Source organism: Rhinopithecus bieti, unplaced genomic scaffold, assembly GCF_001698545.2.
Source record: "Rhinopithecus bieti isolate Rb0 unplaced genomic scaffold, ASM169854v2 scaffold_22522, whole genome shotgun sequence".
Taxonomy (NCBI): domain Eukaryota; kingdom Metazoa; phylum Chordata; class Mammalia; order Primates; family Cercopithecidae; genus Rhinopithecus; species Rhinopithecus bieti.
Window position 1 is genome coordinate 1,829,951 of NW_016811454.1, and position 25,267 is coordinate 1,855,217.

At 44.4% G+C, this 25,267-nt stretch overlaps 1 protein-coding gene across 4 annotated transcripts in view; it reads right to left on the minus strand.

Moving 5' to 3' along the window:
• Window positions 1-25,267, minus strand: part of NRP2 (neuropilin 2) — a 115,205-nt gene that overhangs the window by 85,041 nt on the left and 4,897 nt on the right. For all 4 annotated transcript variants that reach the window (XM_017893925.1, XM_017893924.1, XM_017893927.1 and 1 more), the window contains exon 2: window positions 14,955-15,132. In XM_017893925.1, coding sequence (XP_017749414.1) covers window positions 14,955-15,132 — 178 coding nt within the window. The remainder of the gene's footprint in view (window positions 1-14,954; window positions 15,133-25,267) is intronic.

Consider the following 25,267-nt stretch of genomic DNA (forward strand, 5'->3'; position numbering starts at 1 on the left):
GTTCTGGTTCTGCCCTGTGGACAAGCCCCATGTAACCACATGGTCTTCTGGCTGGGACTTTTATATAAAGGGCACACTCCAAATGACATGCTGACTTCATGCAGAATGTCTCATTTACCTCATGTGTGACTGACTCATTTGGGGAAATTTTTTATTATGAGGGATTTGCTACGGTTGGAGTAAATCTCCTTAGAAATTTCAGTGTTGTCAGGTTCATTTGTGAAGAGTTAGGCACAGGCTTTGGAAGTTTCTGGCTTTGGAATAAATATGGCTTTGCATCTAGTGTCTAATATCCAGTGTTTGGTTAAAGGAATCTGGGGTACAGACTCAGAGCTCACCCCAACGATAGTCAAGTAGGATAACTTGAAAAGCCGCTCCTCTTAGAACGTATCACTCGTTTTCCAGAAGGCAACATAAGCCAGCTAACGGACATATTAACTAGAGTGTTTGCATTTCATTATTCATAATCTCTCCTAAATGAAAAATTCCTTTCAAAGCTTTAACACTACCTTGTATTGTTTTATTTATTTTTTTCCTGAGCTGAAATAGCCATCTCTATTCCCAGTTCTTTATTTTCTCTCTAAAATGGTTCCCCGAGTGCCTTTTTACTTGTCTCCTTACAGATTCTGACGTCTGCATGGTGAGCATTTGTCTAGAGAATGCTTTCTCTACTTTCTTTCTCAACTTCAAAGTCTTACATTTCTCTCCCCAAACCTACATTTGGGCCATGGGAAATTTTGACAGTGAAGTTAATTTTAAGAGTCCACGGGAGAGATATGAAAAAGCAACAATCTCATCTCTTCCTCTCATCACTAGGCAAACATGAAAAAGGGCTTTCTAGTTTCCATAACTGTCTCCATGCTTGACACTTCCCAGCAGGGCACGAAAGGCTGGGTTAGTCAACAGAGCCTGTGCTGGAAGATTCACCAAGCTGAAGTCCTTCTTTCAGGACACCAAAATGTCTGGCCCTTGTCAGAACCCAGCTTTAGGGATGCCACACAGAACCACTTGGAAGGGGATTACTGTATCGAAGACAGAGTACTTAGGTCTTCTGAGGAAGAATACTCTGCCCCTTCTTTTGGGTCTACATATCAGAACATCTCTGCCCAAGTCCTGACATCATAACCTTTGCCTTCCAAGCAAGACCTCCTTTCACACTGCTCATCATAAGATCATAAGATGTTGAAGACATTTTTTATATGGTGAGCTCTTTCCAACCCCAGGGCCTTTGCAAGTGCTCTTTCCTCTGCCTGCAATACTCCTCACTGGTGTTTTCCAGGGCTGGTTGTTGCACATCCTTCAGGCTTAAGTAAAAATGTTATCTCCTCAGAGAAACCTGCTGTCACCACCCTATTTCAGATGGCATGCCCTTATTCTCTATCTCACCATCCTCTTACTTCTTTCATTGCTATGATCATAATCTGGGAAGGTCTTGTCAATATGCTTATTTGTTTATGATCTGTCTCCTGCCCTAGACAATAAGCACCATGAAGGCAAGGACCTTGCCTCTTCACTGCTGAATTTACGACACTTGCTTGGTGCCTGGCATGTAGGAGGTCTCATTCACTTTTTGTTGAGTAAATAAATGTAAATGAATAAGGGACTCGAGGCTGGTGTTCCATGTTAAGAAGAATGCGTGCTACAATGATGCTTTCCGTGGAGTTTGATCCATTTTATACTCTCTGTCTTTGTGCCCCAACACATTTACTGAGCTATTCTGGTTGTATCTGAAAACCAAAATGTTGCCTTGTGACTCAAAAACATGAAATATAACATTTTGAGTGGAAGAAACATCGCAAATCATGCTGACAGCATTTTCACTATTAGCGGCAAACAAATCAACTATAATTAAAATGCTGTCAAAGTGATTTGAGATTTTTCTCACACTTTCAAAATTCCATATTTCATGAGTAGATTATCCAGGCCAGAGAATTTATCACCTCCTGGCGTGCCTTTCTTCCAGGAGGCTCAAAGACATCTACAAACACTGTCTTATTAATCCTTACATTAAAACCTGTGAGGAAATTAGGAGGAAAAAAGCAGCACTGTCACACACAACTTCCCAACAAAGAAGCTGCATGATGCCTAAAAAGGCTGCAAGGCAGGTCTGCACAGTGCTAAGGTCTCTGGTCTGTTCAGACCTGAAGCCACGCCACCTGCTTCTCGGGCTCAGTACAGTCACCTAGCCTTTATGGAGAAGTCAGTTCACTGTCAGGTCAGATTTTTTTAAGTAAATTTCATTTCCTTGAATTTCTGCCTTGCATCTGTACCACCCATTTACTAAAAAGCTGTTATATCACATTTTATTGAGCATTTACTATGGGCCAGGCTGTTGATTCAGATATTATTTCATTTAATCCTCATTTCATCCAAACCAGGCCCTGTTACAATTACCATCCATTTGCAGATGCAGACATTGGGGCTCAGAGAGGTTAAGTGACCTGCCCAAGGTTACATGAGGAAGAAAGGTCAGAGGGAGGCTTTGAACCCAAGTAGTCAAACTCCAGGGCACAGAGACCTCCCCTTCCTCCCTTTGTCTCCTTGTGGGATGAAGATCTGAGGGCAATGAAAATACCAGATTGACATAGCACAATAGCATTAGCAGGTATCGGGTATAAAGAATCCTTATGGCTTCAGTTAGGTTTCCACAAAATGGGCGTAAGGTATGTAAGAGACTTAACACAATCTTGCTCTTTTGAGTTGTTCTGTTTAAATAAGGCTGAAGGACTTACCAAAATTAAAAGACACATCGCCAACAGGAAAAGTGAGCGGATTTGGAATCCATGATTTCGAGACTCACCCAGCAGAAATCTAGCTTGCAAGAGTTCAGATGGGATAACATATTAATTTTGTAAGTGTGGTATTTTATAAGCACATATATATCCATATGTGAACATATGGCCCATGGAGTGAGAAAGCAGCATCCCGTATATTTATAAGCTCTTAAGTTATCATCTAGAGCACATATTCTTAAATCCGTGGATTTCTACTAGGGCCTACACGCAAGTGTAAGTGGGTTGGGGGAGCTCTGATGCTGTTTGCTGAAATTTTGTGTTTGTGAGTAGGCACATTTTTCTAGGGAAAAGGTCTGTGACAAAAGAAACGTTAAATTACTGTTAACTGAAACATACCTAAGAGGGTGTTGTGTAATCTGGGAAGTGTAGCACGTGGGCTTTGTGGACAGACCCAGCTACTTTCTGGCACTTGCTCATGGTGTGATTACAGACAAGGTATTTAACCTCTCTGAGTTTCAGTTTCATCATCTACAAAATGGACATAATAACAGTCTCCACCTTTGGGGATGGTGGCAGGATTGCGAAGGTACATGCAGGCCCAGCACAGTGCCAGATGCCTTAGGAAGTGTCTGAGAGCCCCTGGCTATTTTTATTATTATCAGTATAAAACAAAACAGGATGGTGGGTGTGGAGAAGAGAAGAGTTACACACACATGACACCTTGGGAGCCAGACAGGAGAAGATGAAACGAAAAGCACAGTTAGAGGCAGTCTCCATACCCCCCTTCTTGGGGCTGGGTTTCTAAAAAATCATCCCCCTGCACAAATCCATCAACAGTGTTTCAGACACTTGAGTTTTCAAGATTTTATGTCAAACTTGTGTTTCTGAGCCCAGGCTGTGTTTGAAACCACCCGTCCTCCATCTGCTGTCTTAGATAGCAAGGTACTCAAGCTCCCAAGAGGCTGCTGAGTTAATGCACATCAATGGGTCAGCACAGTGCATGGCACACAGTACGTGCTCAACGAATAGCCATTTGTTGTTAATGCTGCTGTTATTCTTATTTGCTATTTAAAGCCAAGGGCTCAAACAGTTCCCAAACTCTGTGTCTGTTTGTGTATCTGCATTGGTACCCAGTGCCTTTTTAAGAGTGGCTGTTTGCAGTTGCATTTTCTTCCTTCATTTCTTCCCACCAGAAATATCTGATATTTTGAGCTTCTTATCCACAATCCCCTCACAACCAGGGACACCACAGCTCTTCAGAAGGGAGGAAGTCTGACCACCCACCAAAGGAAGTACATGGAGAGAATAACCCAAAACAAACTGAAAGAATTATTCCAAAAAACCTTGAAGGCAAGAAAATGGAAACGACGAATAACATCTATTTATAATTACTGGCTATTTTTCCACAGAGACCCTGCAATGATAGTGAGGGCCCCGCCAATCTCATTGTTCCTCATGGAGCAGGCTGCCAAGAACGCCTCCCGGTGTGCGGAAGGAGGCCGCTCCAGACAGCGCGTCTGATAAGTCTCTCTGAAGGTGAACTTTTAGAGAATTGAGGGCACACAACAAAGCCTCCCCCACTTCTGCCCTGGTCCTTTGGGTGAATACCATTTCCCTCGCTGACCTGGCTGGCCAGCAAGGCACATTCCTGAGGCCGTGTGGTCACGGGTCTGCTCTGCTTCTGGACCAGCACACACACTGGAGGCCACTTGGATGAAACATGTTTGCTTGTGTAAGGAATGGTTTTCTAGGCAACCGGTGGCAATGTGAAGTTTAAGGCTTTGGGGCAGGCTGCTTTCAGCATGAGTGTCGGGTCTTTCATTGGTCTGCTCTGTGTCTATAAAATCCTCACCCTCTGTAGTCAACTTACAGGGCCCCTTGCTAGCATTCTGGAATGATACCAGAGTGCAAAGAAGAGTAGTCCACAATTTCTTTCCAGTTCTGTTTTTCTCAGCGGCAGCGGCAGCAGTCAAGGTGAATCCCAGCCTGGCTAGGACTCGCTGAATTTTCCTATGCTGGTCTGGGTCAATCATGCTTGCATGCCTCAGTTTGCCTCATTTGACAAAACGGAATGGGGATCATGCTTTTGTGCCTGGTGGGGATGCCTGCATGGGTGACCACCGAAGGGCAATCAGAGCACAGCGTCCGGGGCGCCTGGTGTGCTGGCAGCGCCCGTTCACTCGGCAGAGTGAACCGTTCCCTCCGGCATAGGTGTTCACACTGATTCTAGCTCCCGGGGGATCCAATTGTGAGGGCAAATCATAACTTCCCCATCTGTCCGAAAAATGGGAGCCTGCTGCGAACGGAAGTGTACCGGGCACCAGGGAATCCCTCACAGCAACAAAAAAGTCCTTTTTGTTTTTCCAGGGATATAGGCTCCATATCATTTTTCTATTCCCCTTTGCTGGCATCCAGCCTCCCTAACAAAACTTGGAAGATGCAAAACTCATCTGAAAAATGTGCCATGTAGAAATCCAAGTAGGGGACAGTCTGGGAGTAGGTGACAGGTGTGATGGGACCCCTTTTAGAGTTCATTTACTTGAAGCTTCAGGTTACAGAGCTTAGAGCTTCTCCTGGCTCCAGGGGCAAACTTGTCACTACTGTGCAAAAAGCACCATGGTGTGGAAATGATGGGCCTGCACTAATGTCCAAGGAGGAAGGGGCTGCTGCCACGCCAGGGCAGAGATCCTGAATCTAGCACCCCGGGGCCAGTCAGCTGGAACTGCTTCCGCTTGTGACTACGCTCGTGACTACGCTCTCGACAGCTGCATTCTGAAGCGTCACGCTGCACAGGCAGCCCGGGCCACGTGAGGCATGTTAAAACACTCACCTTCTCTCCCCATCCCAGAGATGCCCTTTCCATTCGGAGAGAACAGGTCGGGGTTTGTTGGGGGTGGAGGAAGCAAGCATTTAGGAATGTGGGGTGCTCCCAGCTAGAGCCTCATAAGACCATGAAGAAAGATGTTTAGAAAGGACATGAGCTTCTACAAGAAAGGGAACCAGATTACAGGAAGTCTCTGAGCAGAATGGGAGCAGTGTGAGTCAGACCTTGAAGGATCTTGATTCATCGCACAGCCATAAGCGGGCTGTTTGTTTTGCGCACAGAGCTTCTGGCTGGTTGGCCACAATATTGTAGCGACCAGTGGGGGCCCTGGCAGCGTGGGAGGAGGCATCAGTGCCAGGGGTGAGCTTCAAGAGCCACATGTGGATAAAGGCCCAGGCAGGGAAGAGTACAGCAGAAAAGGCCCCCAGAAGATAACTCAGTACCCCAACATTTAACCCAGCAGCCTGCTCTGAGGCTTAAACTAAATCCTGTATCTGCTTGGACCTCAGTTTCCCAGCAGATGACCCCCCAAAATAATACTTTCTTACCCTCCTACCACTCTCAAAAGATGACACATAGATAAATTGCTTTGAACTTTTAGATGAAAGGTGCTCTATAAACCTGAGGTCTCATCAACTGTAATTGTTACAGTAATTATTTTAATGATAATAATGATGATAATGGGAGGGGGGGTCTGGTGGGGATGAAACCTCCTACTTTGAGACAAAGAACATCTCTTCCATTAAAACCTGCATCACGAATCCTTCTGCTCCAAGCTCTCAACCATGTCTTTCAAACTGCCAATTTCTGAGCTGAAATATTATTTACTCCTTTCCTTTCCAATAAAACAATTATTTGTTCCACCATTGGCCCCCTCTCTCACTCTCCAGTGTGTCTGGCTTCGTCCTGACAGCTCGGCCATGGACTGTTTACATGTCTCGCTCACCCTCCAAGACTCTGGTTCAGCTCCATTGACACTAAAGGCAGGCGAATTCTCTCAGTGTGAGGAATCAATTACTTCCACTGACACTCTATTACTGGCCCTCACATCTTTGGACTCCAGATGGAGAGTGAAGGTGGTGGTGAGGATGGCAGGGAATTTGAAGGGGATGGTGAGCGAGGCTGCGGGGGGATTGGGGGAGTAGGAGGTTGATGACAGGGAGGCAAAAAGAAACGATGGACTGAGAAGCCTCTGGCTTGTATTTAAAGACACAGAAAGAGATCTCTCTCCTTGACTGCCCTGCTGGCATCCGGAGGTGACTGCATGGCAGGAAGAGGCAAAGAAAAGGAACAAAAATGGAAAAGGAAAAGAAAAGGCTTGTCAAGGATATCTAAAGAAATCAGAGAGGCCCCAAATACCTAAGCACTGGGACAGCAGATGACAGCTCCAAGCAGATTGACACAGGTATACAAAGGCAGCTTTGCGCTGATTGGCTTCAAACCCAGCCCCACAATTACTATCTGTGTGATCTCTCAGGGCCTCAGTATCTCTATCTGTTAAATGGGATAATAGCAGTGCCAGTACCAGCTGTGGAGGTTAAACATAGAAAGCTCTTAGGGTAGGACCTGATATCTGGCAAGAGTTCAATAAATGTTTGCTATTGTTGTCTAAGTCTGAGAGTTCCTTCACGTAACCCACAAACATACAGTTGAGTCCCAGTGGGAAAAGTAGAAAATATTAGAGACTGTAAGATGCTTGGCTACAAAGCTCAAAAAAAGGCATTAAAAGAGTCATGCGTTTCTGCTGCCCTCCCATACCTAAGCCCAACTCACACTTCTTTCTCCTTTTCCTTTTCCTTCTTTTTAGAAAATTTTATTTTGACCCAGCTAACATTTTTCAGGGATTCTCCTTCTAGGAAAAAAATTTTGATTATGTAAATTAAATACAACCATCTACTCTGCAATCAACTGAGATGAGTTGTGAGGCACGAGGTCCCATAATGAAGGACGATTACAGAAGCTCTTTTCTGGAAGGAAAGACAAGAGCAGCTGATATCTTTTTTTCTTTCTTTTTTTTCTTTTTTTCTGGAATGATTTATCCAGGCAGAAGTGTAAGAATGGAATTAAATTATCTTTTGAGTTTCTCTTAATCCAAAGGCTTAAATCCCCTTGCCACTAAAAGGACAAAACAAAATAATATAAATTTTTTTTCTATAGGACTCATGACTCCAGGAAAATACACAAATCCCTTTTTAGAAAAATCTTATGTTTTTACTTGGTAATTTCCATCTCTTCTTTATCCCCTCCACACCTGGAGCTCCCACTGAATTTCTTAAGACAGACTCTCAGCCGGTGTAATTAGATGGGAGAATTACACGGAGTTACATGGGGGTGAGATGCTGGCCCTCTGGGATCTCTGGGTTCGGAGAAGGTGCCAGGGTGGAGAGGCAGAACAAGTGGGATTGTGCATGATAAAATCTCAAGTGATTTTCTCAGTCAGAAGATAAAGCACATGTTAAGAAGGGCATCCACAGTGAAGCTTGCGTTGAGACGGTTACAACTGCAACGCTCATTTTTAAAAACAAACTGCCCAAAGTAATTCCAGCTGCTTTTTAACCTTGGTAAGAGCAGAACAGTCTGTGAGTTGTTTTTCCCCCTGATCCATGGGCGAGGTGGAGTTGCTGGGTGGAACCTCTGGTCAAGGTTGGTAAGTGTCGGGGCCACAGCCAGCTGCTCCCATTCGTCCACCACGTACCTGGAGGTGGATCTGTTTCTGTCATTAGGAGGATTGTTGCAATACAGAAAAGTATTACTGCTCACTGATTCCTTAGGGGAATCAGAATAGTTCTGTGGTTGGGCAGGCAGTAAATAATAATGTCAGTAATAATGTCGTGAGTGATCAAGCCAACGGCCTCTCCTCAACAAGCACAAGGCACCCTCTTGAACAACACGGAATTCTCGCTATGCTTTGTTGGCTTTTCAGACTTCAACGGACACCAGCTAAAGCCACACCTCCAACTGGGCAATCTGGCCTCCCGCCCTCTATTCATAGGAAAGAGACTTGGATTCAGAAAGCCTTGTGTAGCAGGAAATTGACAAGAGGAGCTTAATCTGAAGTGTTACCTGGACTTTCCCAGGTCAAACCCCACTTTCAGGCATTCCAATTGAACATAGGGAATGAGGCTGCAGAGACCCTACGATGGACAGGGAAGGTGGGGACAGCAGAGAGTCCCCATAATCTCAGTCTTTCCTGCTTCCTGACCACCCTGTCTGCTAAGGAGATGGTGGAAGTTGTCTGGCCAGGAAATACGATTAAATAGTATTGCTCAGGCACCTCTTCACTGGGAAAAGGGTTTGTGTCAGCAAGTCACAAGGACAGCCCCTTTTACTCTACCCTTACAATGCTCACTGGTTAAGAAATTGGGTTCAGGAATGTTCAATTATTTTGGTTCCTGAAGGCATCAAGCCATCCCTCCTTGTCTTTGAGCATGCTGCTGTCTGCCTATGACACCAGCCAAACACACTCCCTGCTGCCTGGCCAACTTCTTTAGAATTCATATAGGCGTCACCTCCTCCAGGGAGCCTTCCTTGATATTCCCAGCTTAGGCTGGACCTGGATGCTGTGGGCCCACATAACAGGTCCATATCATGTCCCCGGCCAAACGCATGATGTGGGGGAGGCAGAGAGCACAAGAGTAAAGCAGAGATTGAAAACTAGGGTATCTGGCTTCAAAACCCTACTCTGCCACTTATGGGAGTGGAACCTTGGGCCAGTTGCTCAACTTCTTTGAGCCCAAGTTTCCTCATCTGTAAAATGAAAGAGTAACAGCAACTTTAGGGAAAAGAATGTGATTTATTCATCACTGTATTCCCAATACTACCACTTAGCACATAGTAGGTGTTTAATAACTATTTCCTGATGAATGAATGATCTATTACCATTTTGTTGATAAGAGACTCATGTCCCAAATCAGTTAGTGACGTTCTTGGCCTGTGTCCTACCCCCTAAGATTATGTCATATTCCCAGATGGACAAATAGGGAAAACAGATCTATCTGCCTTCCCACACAGATTCAGCTCATGCTGACCTATTGCCTGGCATTTCCAATGTAAAAATATCACTAAATCACTTACACACACCTGCCTAGCACCCTCCTAGTCTAGGTGCCATGGGAGTTTAGACATGAAGGGCTTTGTGCCCTTGTAGAATTTACATGCTGAGAACTCAAGATGACCACATATGAACAAAAAGTAAGTGACTCAGGCAACATCAAGTGCTCTGGGAGTTCAGAGGAGGGGCTGATAAGAGAGAACTGCAGGAAGCAAGGAAACTCAGGGGAGGAAGATGGGAGCTTGCAGCTGGACACTGTGGAGGGAGGGGAAGGAGGGCTGGAGCCCTGGGAACTCAGGGGGCTCACACAGATGTAAGACTATGCTTGGTTGTTTGCAGGGAATCGAGGGTGTTTGCTGAGCACAGGGAAACACTGCTGGCTGAGTGGGGAGGGGCCAGATAACTGAGGTCTGGTCTGATCCCTCTGTTTACTATGGTCAGGTTATCAACTGGGAAAGTGCTACCTTTCTAAGATATCATCTCTTACTTTGGGAGAAACAGACACATCTTCTAAGATATAGAGGGCCCCTCTGGCTGTAAATAAACATAAGAGCGCCCTGTTTATCTAGGACACTTAGAGGCAAATATCCAAAACCTTAAATATGCAGAATATGAGGGTGTGGGGGAGTTTAGAAGAAAAGATTGTGAGCAGCTACACTGATGTTGAGAACTCCATCCTCTGCTGCTCTTATGCTTTGTCACTTTGGGATCGCTCCCCAGTCCTAACTCTGCTGCAAGCTTGGCTGGCTGAAGCCAACTGGAAATGCTGGCCTTGGGATTGCACTGGCTTGGGCAAAGCTTAGGTCCCAGAACCCAAACTTCCCAAGAGACAGCAAGGGCTCCTGAAGCAAAATTGATAACCCAATAAAAAAGCAAAAACAAGTCAGAAGGGGAAAGCTATAGGAGACAGGCATACTCATAACAGGATGTGTGAAGGCAGGAGGATTGATAGAAAATCATCCCAAACTGTCCCCTGATAAAGTCCAATGATGCTAACATAGTTGCCATAAACAGGCAGAGTAATCTTGCAAAATATTTATTATTATGACAGCTTTGCAGATGAGGAAACTGAGGCCTGGGAAGTTTAAAAGGTCAATAAAATTCAAATCTTAATCTGCCTGTTCCAAATATGGCAATACCTGGCTGTCACAAAAGTGAAGCTTAGAATTAGAAGCCCGAACATTGAGAAAAAGTTGACTCCTCTCAATGTAGGTTTTAAAAAGACAGGGAAGTGCAGCGCATGATTTAGAATGTTCTTGATCAGAAATCCTTTTAAAAAAGAACTCTTGGAACTCTAAAGTTCTTTTTTAAGAACTTTAAAGGTGGATATTTCAGTATCTGGACAATTCACCTAAATGGAATGTCATTCTTCAATGATACGTGGTAAATGAGATATTGCTGTGCTGAACATTGCACATAAAATCATTTATGTAGACTTCCTTGAGAGGTTTTTAGCCTAAAACATGTTCTTTCATTTCTTGCTAGTGGGTTTTGCACTTTCTGAGACCCATCAAGATATCCATCTAGAAATTACCTTTTTTTTTTTTTTAAATGGGACAGAGTCTCACTCTTTCGCCCAGGCCGGAGTGCAGTGGTGCAATCTCAGCTCACTGCAGCCTCTGCCTCCCAGTTCAAGTGATTCTCCTGTCTCAGCCTCCAGAGTAGCTGGGATTATAGGCATGCACCACCAAGCCTGGCTAATTTTTTTTGCATTTTTAGTAGAGATGGGGTTTCACCATGTTGACCAGGCTGGTCTTGAACACCTGACCTCAGGTGACCTGCCTGCCTCAGCCTCCCAAAGTGCTGGGATTACAGGTAGAAATTACCAATGCTTAAAAGAACCCAGCCTCTTGGTTTGGGTTTTATTTGGTTGAGCCTCTGAGATGGGGTGGGTGCTGGGGCTGTTTGAGAACTCCTGAACAAGCTGTGTATTATATGCAGGTGGGTGTTTTAAAAATACATACATTTTAAATTTTAGAAATGGAAAAAACCACTCAACTTTGTGTATGGGTTTCTAAAACCATAACATTCAGTCTGTTGGCTGATGACTCAAGCGAAAAGCCTCTGTCTGCCGGAGCAGCAACATCCTAGCATCCTCCATTCCACAGGGAATAAAGTGGCTTCTCTCTGTTTGCCCAGACGGCCCGTAGTCTTGCCCATTTGTCCTTTGGCCTCAGGAGTCCAGCTGTGCCACAGAGGCCTCTGGTTTCCGCCCACAACTTCTATACAGGCCCCAAAACCGCCTGTGGGTGCCCAGGATTTGCATTTCTGCAAGTGACTGGAGGGAGGAGTCAAGGGAAGTTCACCAGAGATGGTGGCCTTGAATTGCACTGAGTCAGGCAAAGCTGTGGCTTGTGAGTGAAATTTTCCAAGCAGACAGCAAGCTTCTATGGAACATAGTTAATAAGCAATGGTTAGGGGAAAAGGTCTATCTGGGATTTACTCAGCAACCGTCTCAATCTTTGGGATGTAGATTTCAAGGTATACAGGGAGCCAAGGATCCAGGGGCCACAGCCCAGGATAAATTCTTTCATATCAGGGCCCCATTTCCAGGCCTCGGGGCAATCTTTGCAGTTAACCCTGCTCATAGGAAGAACCTGGGCAAACACGAGGTTGGGCGTGCTGACCACTGCTCTGTCTCCACAGCTGAGCTGGCTGCTTCTCCTGACTTTCTTGCTCAGTTCCCCTTTTTGCTGGGGCATTGCTGTTGTGCCCTGTGATTGGAAGACCAGCCCAGGCAGTTTTCTTTTGGGAAGTATCGACTTTATGGGCCTGTCGTGCCAAATCCAATTTGAAGCATGCACCCAAAATAAAAGGAGAAAGCAGGCTAATTTCCTTGGATAGTGAGTGCTTTCCAAACCCAGGAGCTCCCTTGGAATGAAAATGCAGTATGGAAGAGAGAGGGAGAGCCGGAACAGAACAGAACTTCCAGGACTTCAATTAGATTAATTGTTCCTTTCACAAGAAAGTCAAACAAGGCAGTGGGGAGGGGAAGCCCATTTATTGCAAATGCAAATGGCCAGGGGAAGTGTCAAAAATACCTTGAAGAGTGAGAGGCTGAGAAAACCAGATGTGTCTTTCTAAATACAAAAATTAATGAGAGAGAAAGAGAGAAATGGGGAGTGGGGGAGGAACAGAGAATTAATGACAAGGTTAAGTGGATGAGGCTTAATCCCAACAGAGCCTCTCCGACAGTTTGGCCCTGGGAGAACAGACCCCAGAAAATTTTTTTCTGACCTCCCTCACTTTTAGGTTCAAACCAGACACATGAGGTCATGGAATGGGGAGAAAACAGGAAGTGATTTAGCAAGGATGATAAGCCAGAAGATAACCCTATAAAGCCCCTACTCCACCTCCAGCAAGGGGCAATGCCTTCTTCTTTCCCTTGTCAGAGGCTCTGGCAACCTTTAGTTCTCTCCATCTCTGGGACTGAGTCCTGTCCATGGAAGGGGTACCCCGCAGCCCAAAGCAGGGCAGGAGCATGTTTTTCTGGCCTTTCATCCTTCCCAACACGTTTTAAGCCATGCTTACTAGCTCCTAAGTTTTTCCTTCCAAGAGCCATGCTTTCTCCCTCTGCCACTATGAATATACATAGGATGACCTCTTGGCAGTTTCACTGGGAGATTTGCTGGCATAAGCATAACAGAATTTGGCCCTTAGTCGAGAGAGGTGCTTAGTCAAATTTCTCTGAGCTCAGAGCCAGGCTGTCTCCGTACATTATGCTTCCGTTTGTGCCAACCTTCTGCAGTCCAGCCAGAGGAATCAAAGCCCAAAACACCTTATGAAGAAGCTCTTATAACAGAAATGCTTGATAAAGTTCACTGTCAGGGAATTAGAAGCCTTGGGATGCTGAGCAAATGTATGCAGGGTACTCATGTAACTTAGACAAAGAGGAACTGATGAGTTTCCCTATGTCATCCGTTGAGTCAAGAGTGGATCTGGGATTAAAAACTTCATCTTATGACTCTTCGTCACATGAGGCATCCATCCGGGAAACCCTTTGGTTTTCAACAAAGACTACCTCTTGTTAGGAGAAAACCATTATGTAGGTGCAAAGTAGTCCTAGGAGGATAATAATGACATCAATTCACTGAGCCTCACAGTCTGGCATTAGTTAAAGAGGGGCCTTGTTTCCTCCACGAGGAAGTGCTGGCCCAGACCTGGCCTGTAGGAGTTTTGCCTTCTCCTTGGTACCTGTGCCGCCGGCTGGTCCCTTTATTAATTTTTCAGTATTTGCAATTCCTTGCTTAATAGCAAGGAATACTTAGACAATGTATTAATCACATGGGAGCACTGAACACTTATCAGAATAACAGCATGCTGTAAGCGCTCATTTGGGGCAGAATATGACTGTTGGCACATTCTTTTCTGCACAAAATCTCTCACTTTAGTTCCAATGAGGAAAGACTTTAAGATGGAGCTCAGTAGACAGTGCAAAGCACATCTGCATTCTAGACATGCTGCCTGCTTCCCAACCTTAACTTTTAGGGACCTCAGTGTTAACATGGCGTTTCTAAAGTACTCACAAGTGTCTAAATGTCCACTTGGGAGTTCCTAAGCCACACATTTCCAGGGTGGCAGAATCAATGTTGTAAGACCAGCTGAGTCACCTTGGGTGACTGACCTAACCTCTCTGTGCTTCAGTTTTCTCTCTTGTGCAAAATGGAGATCATAATGGCACTAACTTCCCAGGGCCCACTGTGCAAAGTAAATGGATTAATATTTGTAATGCAATTAGAACAGTGTTTGTTAAATAAATCCATAACACTGACTTTGAGACTCTAACTTGTATAGCACAGGTATCAAGAACCAATATGAATCTTAGAACTACTCAGATTTTTTTTTTTACTCTTTTTATTTTTCTATACGGAAACCAGTTACCACTATATAAAGTAACAGGCTGATCCTGCGTGGCTGGATGCAGGGGAAGTCTCCACTTGGGGATATAGCTACTATCTTATTAAGGAAGCGGGTGGGGTTTATACATGTAGCAGCTGTGGAAAGGGGAGATCTCCAAGAGGAAGGTAACCCAAAGTCAAGAGGTGGAGTTTTGTAGTCCAGCCCCTGCCACCACATGGAAATTCTCCTCCCCTACCAGCCTTTGGAGGTAGGTTAATATTCTCTACTTTTCACTCAAGAAGCCTCTTTCCACCATACTGTGGGTCAGCCACACCTTTATTTCCCTGGAAAGGGAATGCCCCTTGAGGTTTTCCTCTGAGACCAGGATCCACTGGTTAGCAGCAGGTCTTGGGGTGAGGGGTGATAGAAGTGACAAGAGCAGGGGTCGGGGGCAGAGCATGTGCATCTCATGGAGGGATACACAGTGGGACAGGACAGTGCTTACTTGCAGTCGTGCTTCTCGATTTCGAAGTGAGGGTTGAAGTTGAGGACAATCTTCTGGTTGGGTTCAGGGGCGTAAACAATCCACTCGCAGTTCTGGTGGGAGGGGTAGTCCTGGGGGTAACCGGGAGAGGTGATATAGCCAGCATCTTTGGAATTCAAACGACCTCCGCACGGTGGGTCTGAAAGAGAAATCAACAACCCAAAGAACTTCAAATATGTTACAGCTTTCTTCCCCCAACACTCCCTCCTTCTCTTCTGTACCAGTGTCTGATTAAAACTATTTTACAGACCTTTTATGGCAGTCCAGAGGACTAACCTACTTACTCATTTGGTGGAAGAGATTATTCCAGCTCATCCCTCCCCCTACCCACCCGACTACACATACACACGCACACACACACACAGATGAAAGTATTCCAGAACATGGCCATAAATATTCTCAATTACATGGTCTACGATTAAAAAAACAAGAGGACTGCAAACTCAACATGCCTCCCTGCCTTTCCTGCCTCCCCTCCTTGGCCCATCTTCCTCTCCTCATTCAACCTCCCATCTCTATCTTTATCTCATAAATCCTTCATTTTATTTGGTGTCTCCCAGCCCAGCCCAGGCGGCCAGCAGTCAGGGCTCCGGGAACTGACAATGGTGGTTTTGTGGTGCCGACCCACAAGCGAGCCTGGTAACAATTACATGTGGTGCAGAGGAAGCACTCTCAGCTTTGGGCCAGAACAGGCCCTGGAGGGTGATTGCAGCCCCTTTATTTTCCTTTTAAGAAAAAAAAATGCAAACCCCCCAAACATTTAATTCCACATATACCACAAATTTGATTTATTATTTCATTATACACCCAATGGAAAAATCTGTATTAGAGAATCTACTGGCTCCAGCCTTGGAATTTCGACAAAGGTGCTTTGTGTTGAATGAACATCTGTTTCTTCTGCGCTGTCTGCCCACTATCCCTCCTGCCTGGATCACCACGACCAGAGTGTGCTGCTGCTTTGTCCAGTCATAACTGGCCATTTGAAGGAAGAGCTGGCTCCCTGTACCCGCAGTGCCTGGCTGGAGGCAAACAGCTTCATGTGGCCCAGGAGGGAAGGGAGCCACCTTCAAAGGCTCCAAAGGTGGGTGATGACATTTGAGGAATCTCATCTATTCGGGAGTAAAGTTCTGCAATCCCCAGCAGGGATTCTTGGGAAATAGGGAGTTTTGCTTAAATACCACAGTAGAACAGAAGCTGGGAAGGCACATGAGACATGGAAATATTCAGAAGCCTCTTGGAGACCTTCCTGAGATGTGTGTGTCTCTTAGCATCAATCACGATTTAATATCGCCATCTGCATGGAGCAGCATGGGCCTGTGAATTATGTATTACGACTCAGCAGCCGCCCTCCAGGATGGGTCTTTCTCCTGTGTTCACTCTTTGAGGGAACAGGTCATGCATTTTTTAACTCTACAGGTGCACTTTACTATTCCCCATGTCTATTGGCATTACTATCTCCCAGACCTCTGCTTTAGACTACCGGCCTGACAGGCTTTAAATGCATAAAAGATGGGCACGCTGCACACGGGTGGTTGGGACACAAATCCACACAAGTAGCCTTTTTGGCATCAAGCCTCCACAGCTCAAACTGTGCCGTGTTGAACTGCCCAGAATCAAATGGATTCTGGTCCATTTCCTACTGGGTGGAAAACAAAAACAGCCATTTCCTCAGGCTGGTACACAGCACATCATCTTCTTACCTAATGACCCTGCACCCACCCCAACCATGAGGACAATGAGCTCATCCCTCCCACCCAGACCACAGGAGGCCAGCCATGAGGCCCAGTTCCTCTGCAGCCAATACCCACGGGCTTTCCAGGTGCCCACACCACTCACCCATGCTGGGAACCCAGTGTCATCTAGCCAGCCCATTGAGGCCCACTGGTCCTGGCTTATGCATATGAAATAGGGCGGAGTGACCCTCTGAGAAGGCAGAGGTGTGAGGACATAGATCACCAGCTGCTCTTACTCAACTAGCAGAAGAGGGAATTTTCTACCAGGTCCAGCTCCTTTGCCAGCTATTTTGCAGAAAACTGCAGCCCTGCCACCAACTCACCCCAAACCACACTTTTTTGCCTTGGAATTCATCAGAGGAAACCTGAGCTGAGCTCCTGTTTAGTAACTGTTATGGTTTCCACATACTCTCCACTCTCCCCACCCACACTCTCTCCCTCCTTTCCCCATCCCTTCCTCTACTTCTCTCCAATTACTCTTGAAAGAGGAACTTTTCTCCCTCAATTCCCCACACCCCAGGTTTAAGCTTTTAGTAATTAGACCAGGCACACAGATCAGCAATAAAGATAGGAAACTTTTTCACAGGAAAGTTTCATTTCTCATCTACAGTAGAAGCAATCATTTCTCTACTACCAAAAGCAAATCAAACTATATATATCCCGTAGCTTATAGTCTGCACTGTCTGCTGTTAAACCAAAAGAAAAGGGAGTCATCCATTTCTTTTTTTCTGTCCTTTCTTTATCTGAAGAAAATCAAGGCACTTATTGAAGTATCAAGAGAACTCATTAGAACGTCTGCTTCAGTTGTGTGTGGTTAACCTTTTCAATACTCACGAATTTATAAATTCACATTCTTGTTTGGCTTGCATTCACACTCAGAAATACACACATAGATATTGAACATACTTCAAGTACATATACATATCAGTAATTCACACTTGAGTCCTATACACACATTCACACCTTCTCATAAAATATCACACATCATTTGCACAAACATATATCCACAAAGATAAATACTAGAATTTATGTTTTTATTTTTCTTGGAGAGAACAGAATTCTTGAAACTTATCAGTAAAAATTGTAAAGAAAACACAATCATTCTATATCTCCTCTTGATAACCGATCTTTCCTTTCTAGGGTTGGGGACACATCATTTCTTAAATACAAACATGTCCCAATAGAAATTAACTAGAATTCTTTCTGAAGAGCTATACCATCCATTACTTTGTAGGTCTTTATTGTGTTCCACAATGAACTTTATACATGGTTGCTGTCCTGTTTCAGAGGAGTCAAGTTAAGCCAAAGGAGAGTTGAACTCAAGGGCAAAACCCTTAAGGCCAATCTCCATATACAGAGGGAAATTGACCCTGTTTGAGCTACTGAGCCTGTTCGGTGAGTTGACAAAAGACTTCATTCTGCAACTATTTTGTGAATACCTTTCACCTGGGGCAAATTCATCACCCAAAGAGAGATAGCAAAACCCAGGCTTGGACTGTTCAGAGCATTTTCTCCTACATCTGGGAGGGAGGCTTGCAGGATGAGCCAGGTCAGGTCTGAGAAAGGCCCAAGGCTGAAAGGAATACAGTGACAGCTCCAGCTGTAATTGGAAATAAAGAGAACACTAAGTTCTGAAGTCACCAAGTTCTGATTTTCCTCCTATAATGATTACTTAGGTGGGTTTTTTTGAAATGTAAAGTATCAGATTGCTTTAAACTCTTTCTGTCTGCTCTTTTTCTCCTTCTTAAATATTGTTGTTTCACTGGTAGCCTAAGTACCATCTGCTACTGCCTAGCGGTAACATAGCCCTGGAAAGGCAAAGGGATGTTGTATCCCTTCACTTAGGAACTCACCTTCCTGCAGAATCCAATCACTTTCCTTGTGGATATTTAATTTTTAAGAAGTATTAAGAATGGGAAAAGAAGATCTTTTAAAAATCTGGTCTGCCTTCTAGAAAAATTTAGTTGGCATTGTTTTAAAGGAACACTGTATAACCTGAACTTAACAATAGTATTTGCTAAATACTGAAGCCTGACTGTAGTGAGAACTTTCTAAATAATCCGATTGCTATGGCTTACTTCACGACAGCTTGGTAAAAGACCAATCAGATCCCTCACTTTAGTTGAACTGAAGGAGAAAGTCCTTGGCAAAACCAGGGAAACTTGGCCATTGGCTGGATGTGGGATTAGAGGGCCCAGTTGTTGTAAAAGGAGAGTCTGGGTAATGGGACTGGGTTACCAGGAGAGGGAGGGATCGACATTAGCAGAAAGATGGGAGATGGCACCCAGCTCTTAACTCACTCAATTTGACCTTTCTGGGGCTCAGCTTCACAAACTGTAATTCAATGAATGGACTGAATTAGGTGTGTAGCTTTCAAATTTATTTGTTTTTTTGAAGTACTTTTTTTTTTCTTGAACAAAACTCTACCTAGACCTCTAATGTACAAAGAAAATAAAAGGGACCTCTTCTTGGATGCTGGGAAGGAGGTAGCCAGAAGCAGTGTAGTATCCAGGCCGCCTAGTTCCTGCCCTCAGCTCAGAAGGGCTTCTCTGCAAGCCCACTGGGGCTTCCTGGAACATGGTTTGAAACCCCCTAAATGGGGCCTCTCGATTCCCTGTTACTTTAAAATGCTATGAAAAAGAGAAAGAGCAGATGACTAGGAGACATCTATTTCCTATGTATACCTGAGGGCACTTACGGGAGAAAAGCAATCGGTCTCATTTCCTCTGAAAAAATATACTTTATTTACTTTATAATTTATTTCTTATCCACAGCATAATCCCACCTTGTCCCTATTTCTACAGCATTGTTTTCATTTAATTATTGGTAGCAAGGCAAAGAAGAAACTCTTTCTTCTACTTAAAAAGAAAGGAGGTTGTCACTTTGCCACTTACTCCACCAGGAAGTTTATTAGAAATAGCATTGGAGCAGGATCTAAAAGCCTAGTAATCAAGTCTAGTCTCACCACTAGCAAGCTGTGTGACCTTGGGTAAGTTAGTAGACAACTCTGAGCCTTTGTTTTCTCATCTATAGAATGAGAGGGGTGATTCTAAATGTCAGTTCCAGTGCTAAAATCCAAAGCCCATATAATGAGGTGGGGAAAAGATCCTATAACCCATAGATTGAGCCAAAAATTCAAAAGATTCTCTACCCTCCTAGACAATAAGACATTTATTCAAGGTGCTACCCCTGTTCTATCTGCTTGGTAAGCCTGAAACAAAACTCCAGGATTCTTCAGAAAACACGTCTGTCTTGCATTATGAGGAGTTCAAATGTCTCCTTTAATCACGTCAGGTCTACTGACTCGAGTTTCTTTTTGTAACTGAGTCTGTGGCTGCATATTTATAAATATTATGGATACACAGTTCTGTGTGTGAGCATGTCAACAACAGTGATGCATGAAAAGAAAAACCAAAAGCAGTTTCTTCAAATCCCTCACCCAGATCATCTAAGTCGTTGGCTCAGGGTTTTAACCAAATTTTGCTCACCAACCCGGGATAAGCTGCGTTTTAAGAATTATTTCTGTGAGCTGAGGCTGGATTTTGTTTTATTCAAAGCAACTTCAGCCTGTCACAAGACAGTCTCATAAAATCTGTATCTTGGCTTAAGCTGGGAAGAAATGAGCCAATCCATCAGCCCAGGAATGTGGCTGTTTGACCACTTCCTAAGGCAACTGGGAAGGGATGCAATCTACTCAATTTATGGAGACTGGTGGCAGTGAATGATGCATCCTGAAGGCACAGCAAATGGAAATCCTTCTGAACTTTTGCAATGATAAAGTTCAAAATCTGAATAAAAGGGCCATCTAGGAGGGAAGGAGAGAGGGAAGCCGAGAGCAGGAGAGGAAGCCAGCATATGAGTTTGGAAATGAATAAAGAATGAAGCAAATTTCCCTCTCTTAAAACACCTCCAATGAATTCACTTAGGAGAGAACTGGAAATTGGGTATGGAAATGGGGCCTTTTGAACATCTCTCCCCTCAATCTAGATTCTAAAAATGAAGCCTCATTTCATCGGTGAAATGTAAGTTTGATGCGATTACCTCTCCTGACCTCGAGTCATGCCACCTGTGGTAACCTTGTTATTTGTCATCTTATATCATAAACAAATGCAATTCCAATAGGGCAGCTGATATAATGTCATTAGTTTATATTTATGTCCGCTCTTTTCCAGCCCTCATTGCAAATGCAATTTTGATGCCATTGATGGGAGATCTGGGATTACAATTCCTGACCATTTTAGCAGACATTTGGGGAAGGAAACAGAAGAATAATTTTGAGGTCTCTCCAAAAACCAAAGGAGAAAAAAAGGTAATATAATATTTTCTTCATTTATTTTGATTAACTGAAGCTTATGTTGAAACATCAATGGCTCCCCATTGGTTAGCAAGTGAAACCCAAACCTCTTTGCCTAGCAATTTGGGCCTTGAATTGAGCCCAAGCTATTATTTCTAATCTTATTTGCAATTATTTCCCACCATACATTCTAAACTGCAGCTTCTGAGTGTTCCCCAAACAAACCCAGCATCCATTTCTCTACTCACACCTTCCCCTTCCCCTGGTATGCCCTTCCCTGCTCTAAATCCTGGCTACCCTCTCGCTCCAGGCTGCCTCTGCCCTTTCTCTTCTCCCATACTGGGAGTGATCTTTCTCCTCTGTGCATCTGAGAGGCTCTTTAGCATCTTCTGAGATGTGTGAGAGTTTCGGAGGGCCTCATCCATTCTACTGAGCCACCAGCAGCTTGAAGTCATGACTCCTTGCTGACCCATCTGTGGCAGGCCTCACAGGATCAAAGCAGAGCCTTTCCCAAAAGTCACACTCATCGAGATTTGTTGAATTAATCAATTAAGAAGTGACCAAAGGAACATCAAAAGTCTCACTAGATAGGACAGACTCTGAGAGTTCTATCAGAAATTATTCTGCAGTCACAGCTACTGCTCTTCCTTCTCCACACCCCGCTGTTATTAAGTGCAAATGTTTCTTAGTGGTGAATTGAGAGTTTGAATAACTTGTCTGAAATAATAATAATTAGTCACAAGTAGGTCAAGGTAGAGTTAATGTGAACTGTGTCTCCTAGAACACCCTAATGCAGACAATACTGATAAAGTTCAAAGCACATTCTTATTTTATTTTATTTTATTTTAGAGACGGAGTCTCACTCTGTCGCCTAGGCTAGAGTGCAGTGGCACAATCTCGGCTCCCTGCAACCTCTGCCTCCTGGGTTCAAGCGATTGTCCTGCCTTAGCCTCCCAAGTAGCCGGGATTACAGGCGCCCACCGCCATACCCAGCTATTGTGTGTGTGTGTGTGTATTTTTAGTAGAGATGGGGTCTTGCCATGTTGGCCAGGTTGGTCTCGAACCTCTGACCTCAGGTGATCTGCCTACCTCATCCTCCCCAAGTGCTGGGATTATAGGCATGAGCCACCATGCTCGGCCATTTTAATTTTAATACTAGTAAAATTAATTTATCTCAGGAGTTTTGTCCCCTTCACTCCAACTTCCACACTTCCAAAGGCAACTTTAAATATTGGTTATCTGTACCACCAGGAAGATGCTGACTATTACTTCATCATTAAGCCATTTGTTGGTATTGGATTTTCTTGTGCTTGGTTTCAACCCACCTCTCTCTACTCAACCCCTCCTCATTTTCCTTTCTCCAGCCCCTAAAATGCCTTTGGGGGCACATCTGTTTTATTTTTTTCCCTTTATCCAAACAATTATTATTAGCATTCAGTCCAGTAATTTGCAATTCCCATTATCTTCTCTGCAGAAAGACTCTCCAGAACCTGGTCACTGGTAATCACAGGATTTGTGGAGGTGGGAGCAGGGTACCACAGCCACGTGCACTCAGCTGGCCGGCAGTCTTGTGCACTCTGTGCTACTGAGAGCTTCTCTTTTGTTACTCCCAGCCCCTCCTTTTTTTCTGGATTAGATCATGACTCCTTTATGAAGACCCAGAGGGAAATGGGATTATTAAGAGTCTTGCTGGGTAAAAGCTATTTTGTCTTTATGATGACTTTTTTGAGTTCAGCTGCTGAAGAGCCTTAGTTCCAGAGTAGAAGTTATTACACATTCAGGAGAGCGCCTTAAACACAGTGTTCCCTGCTGAGCACACTCTCAGTGGTGAAGGATGGAAGGGGAGGAAAAGGAAAGGAAACGAGAGAGAGATTAAAAAGAAAATAGGAGGTAAGAATACTGAACACCGAGGAAGAAGGAGGAAAAAAATGCAAGGGAGACATAAATCCAAGATAAGAACCCAGCAGAGAATATTCTCTGAAGAAGAGCGTGGCGAGAAATAATATGGTGCTTACAAAACACAGAGGTTTGATGGTGGAAGAACTGAGAATAAGAATTATTTTAAAAATGTCATAAAAATAAACGTACACAGCAATGGTTATAGCGTGCTTGCAATGATCACGAGATTCCATTAGCCACACTGAAACAGTTTTAAAGATTCAGTGACTTCAGAATAGGCTTTATATGTGCCAAACAGTATTGTACATAATCTGACATAGCGTAACAACCCTATGAAGTAGGTATTGTTACCAAACACATTTACAGACAAGGAAACTGAGGCACAGAGACTAAGTATCTGATCACACAGGGTACTTGGATCACAGAGCCAGCAAATGGCTGAGCTAGATTCTAAACCTAGGCAGTCTGGTTCCCATGTTTCAGAAGCTAGGAAGGCCAGGGATGGTCCCCCCAAAACTTCTCAGTGGCACACCTACTTAGTAGCATTTAGGGAAAGACAAACATTTTGCCTGTTTGAAAACCCCCTTTTCTCTGCCTGTGCCAGTACTCTGCCTGTGTGAACAACCAGAGATGTGTTTGAGGCTGGGGTGTGAGTGGGCTGGAAGCACTTAACACCTTCTCCACTCCCTGTACACACAGGCACTCAGCTCCTTGTCATCCTGGCCCTCTTTCCTGTGTTCTGGAAACCCCAGGCATGGGGCCGGGGAGGAGGGATTGAGGAAGTGAGGGGGTGATGGATAGGACGTTCAGGTCTGAAACCATGTATCACAATGTCAAAGGGTTGTTTTTGTTTTGTGGGTTTTTTTTTTTTTCCCAACTCCTATTTCTCTCCTTTCTTCTCAGTCCTACTCTTCTCTACCCTAAATGCCACATTGTTACTGTTCTACTGGATAGGAGAAGCATTTTCAGAAATGGGGGATTTATTTTTATAGCACAGCTGGTCTGCCAAAGGTCACATAATTTGGCAATGTTCCCAGTGGTTAAAAATTAATTTCTCCTTATTAATACAACCAAGGTCCCAGAGGATCGGAGCTCAGCCTTATCTAAACTTGACAGCTTCCTAAACCTTTAGAAGATGCTTTCTCCTGGAGGGCCAGCCATGATACAAGGCCACTGTGTCCTGGAATCCAACTCCACTGAATCCTGTTAGGCAATGAAACCATTAAGCCTTTGGCCATTTCTCATCAAGGCAGATAAAGCTTTGAAAAATACTCTAGGATCTCCAGGACAAACTTCTGCAGCATCTTCCAGAAATGGGTTAATTAAAAAACAAAAACCAGCAAATAGGCAAGTCCTTACCTTGAAGGAACAGTACAAAGACTAACTTCTGGTGATCAATACACTTATCTGCCACTCGAGGAAGGTACCTCAAAGATTATCCAGTTGCAAATGATGGTCAGATAATAAAATATCTCAAACATGTAAATAATACTACAAGCCATTGCCCAGATGTCATTTTTCAAGTCCTTTCTTGTCAGTTCAAGAAATTAAAAAGGCATTCTGCTCTTGCTCTATCTTTTAAAACAGGAAGATCTCAACTCAAGTTCCTAAAGTCTTTCCAAACTGGACCTTTGGGGAATATATTTGGAAACCTCTTTACCCGGCTCTTGAATTCTGTCAACTCAGAATTGTCTTACACTCAGGTCACCCTGAGTCAGTTCATTTTCTTAATTGCTTTATGGAAGACTTGAGTGAAATGAAAAACACCAGGGTCCACAGAATCATCTGGTCCCTGGTGTCTCTCCCCATTGACCCCAGTCCCCTCCCTCACTGTTATTTGTATTCGTGCCTCACTGCATAGGAATTGGCATTTGGACTCCTAGCTTTTTCTATGCCTGGAAGATAGAAACTGGCCTTTCTGCTGCAGAATGTGGACTTGATACATTCAACAGCAGGGGATCAGGGCCATTTGGTAGACAGCGGGAGTCCTGTCTGGGTAGCCTGGGTTCCAGTCACTGCAGCCTTCCAATCTTTCATTTTGCCAGTTGAGTGCTCTGTGGCTTAATGTCTGAGAGCTCTATGGGATGACATAAAACTCCAAACCTGATGTGCTGCTCGCACATTCACAATCCTACCAGGCACTGCTTGGATGAGTAGGGGCCTGCCCGGAGCCCTTTGGGGAGTGCTCCTCTTGCCACTGTCTTGCACTGTGTGCTCTGCTGGCAACTGGCCACAGTTTCCGTACCTCCAGGAGCTGATCACGGGGAAAATGTTTACTGGGCACCCATTTGATGTGGGCATGAGACCAATCCCTAGAGCCTAGAGCAGGCCGTCTGGGTAAAATCTAG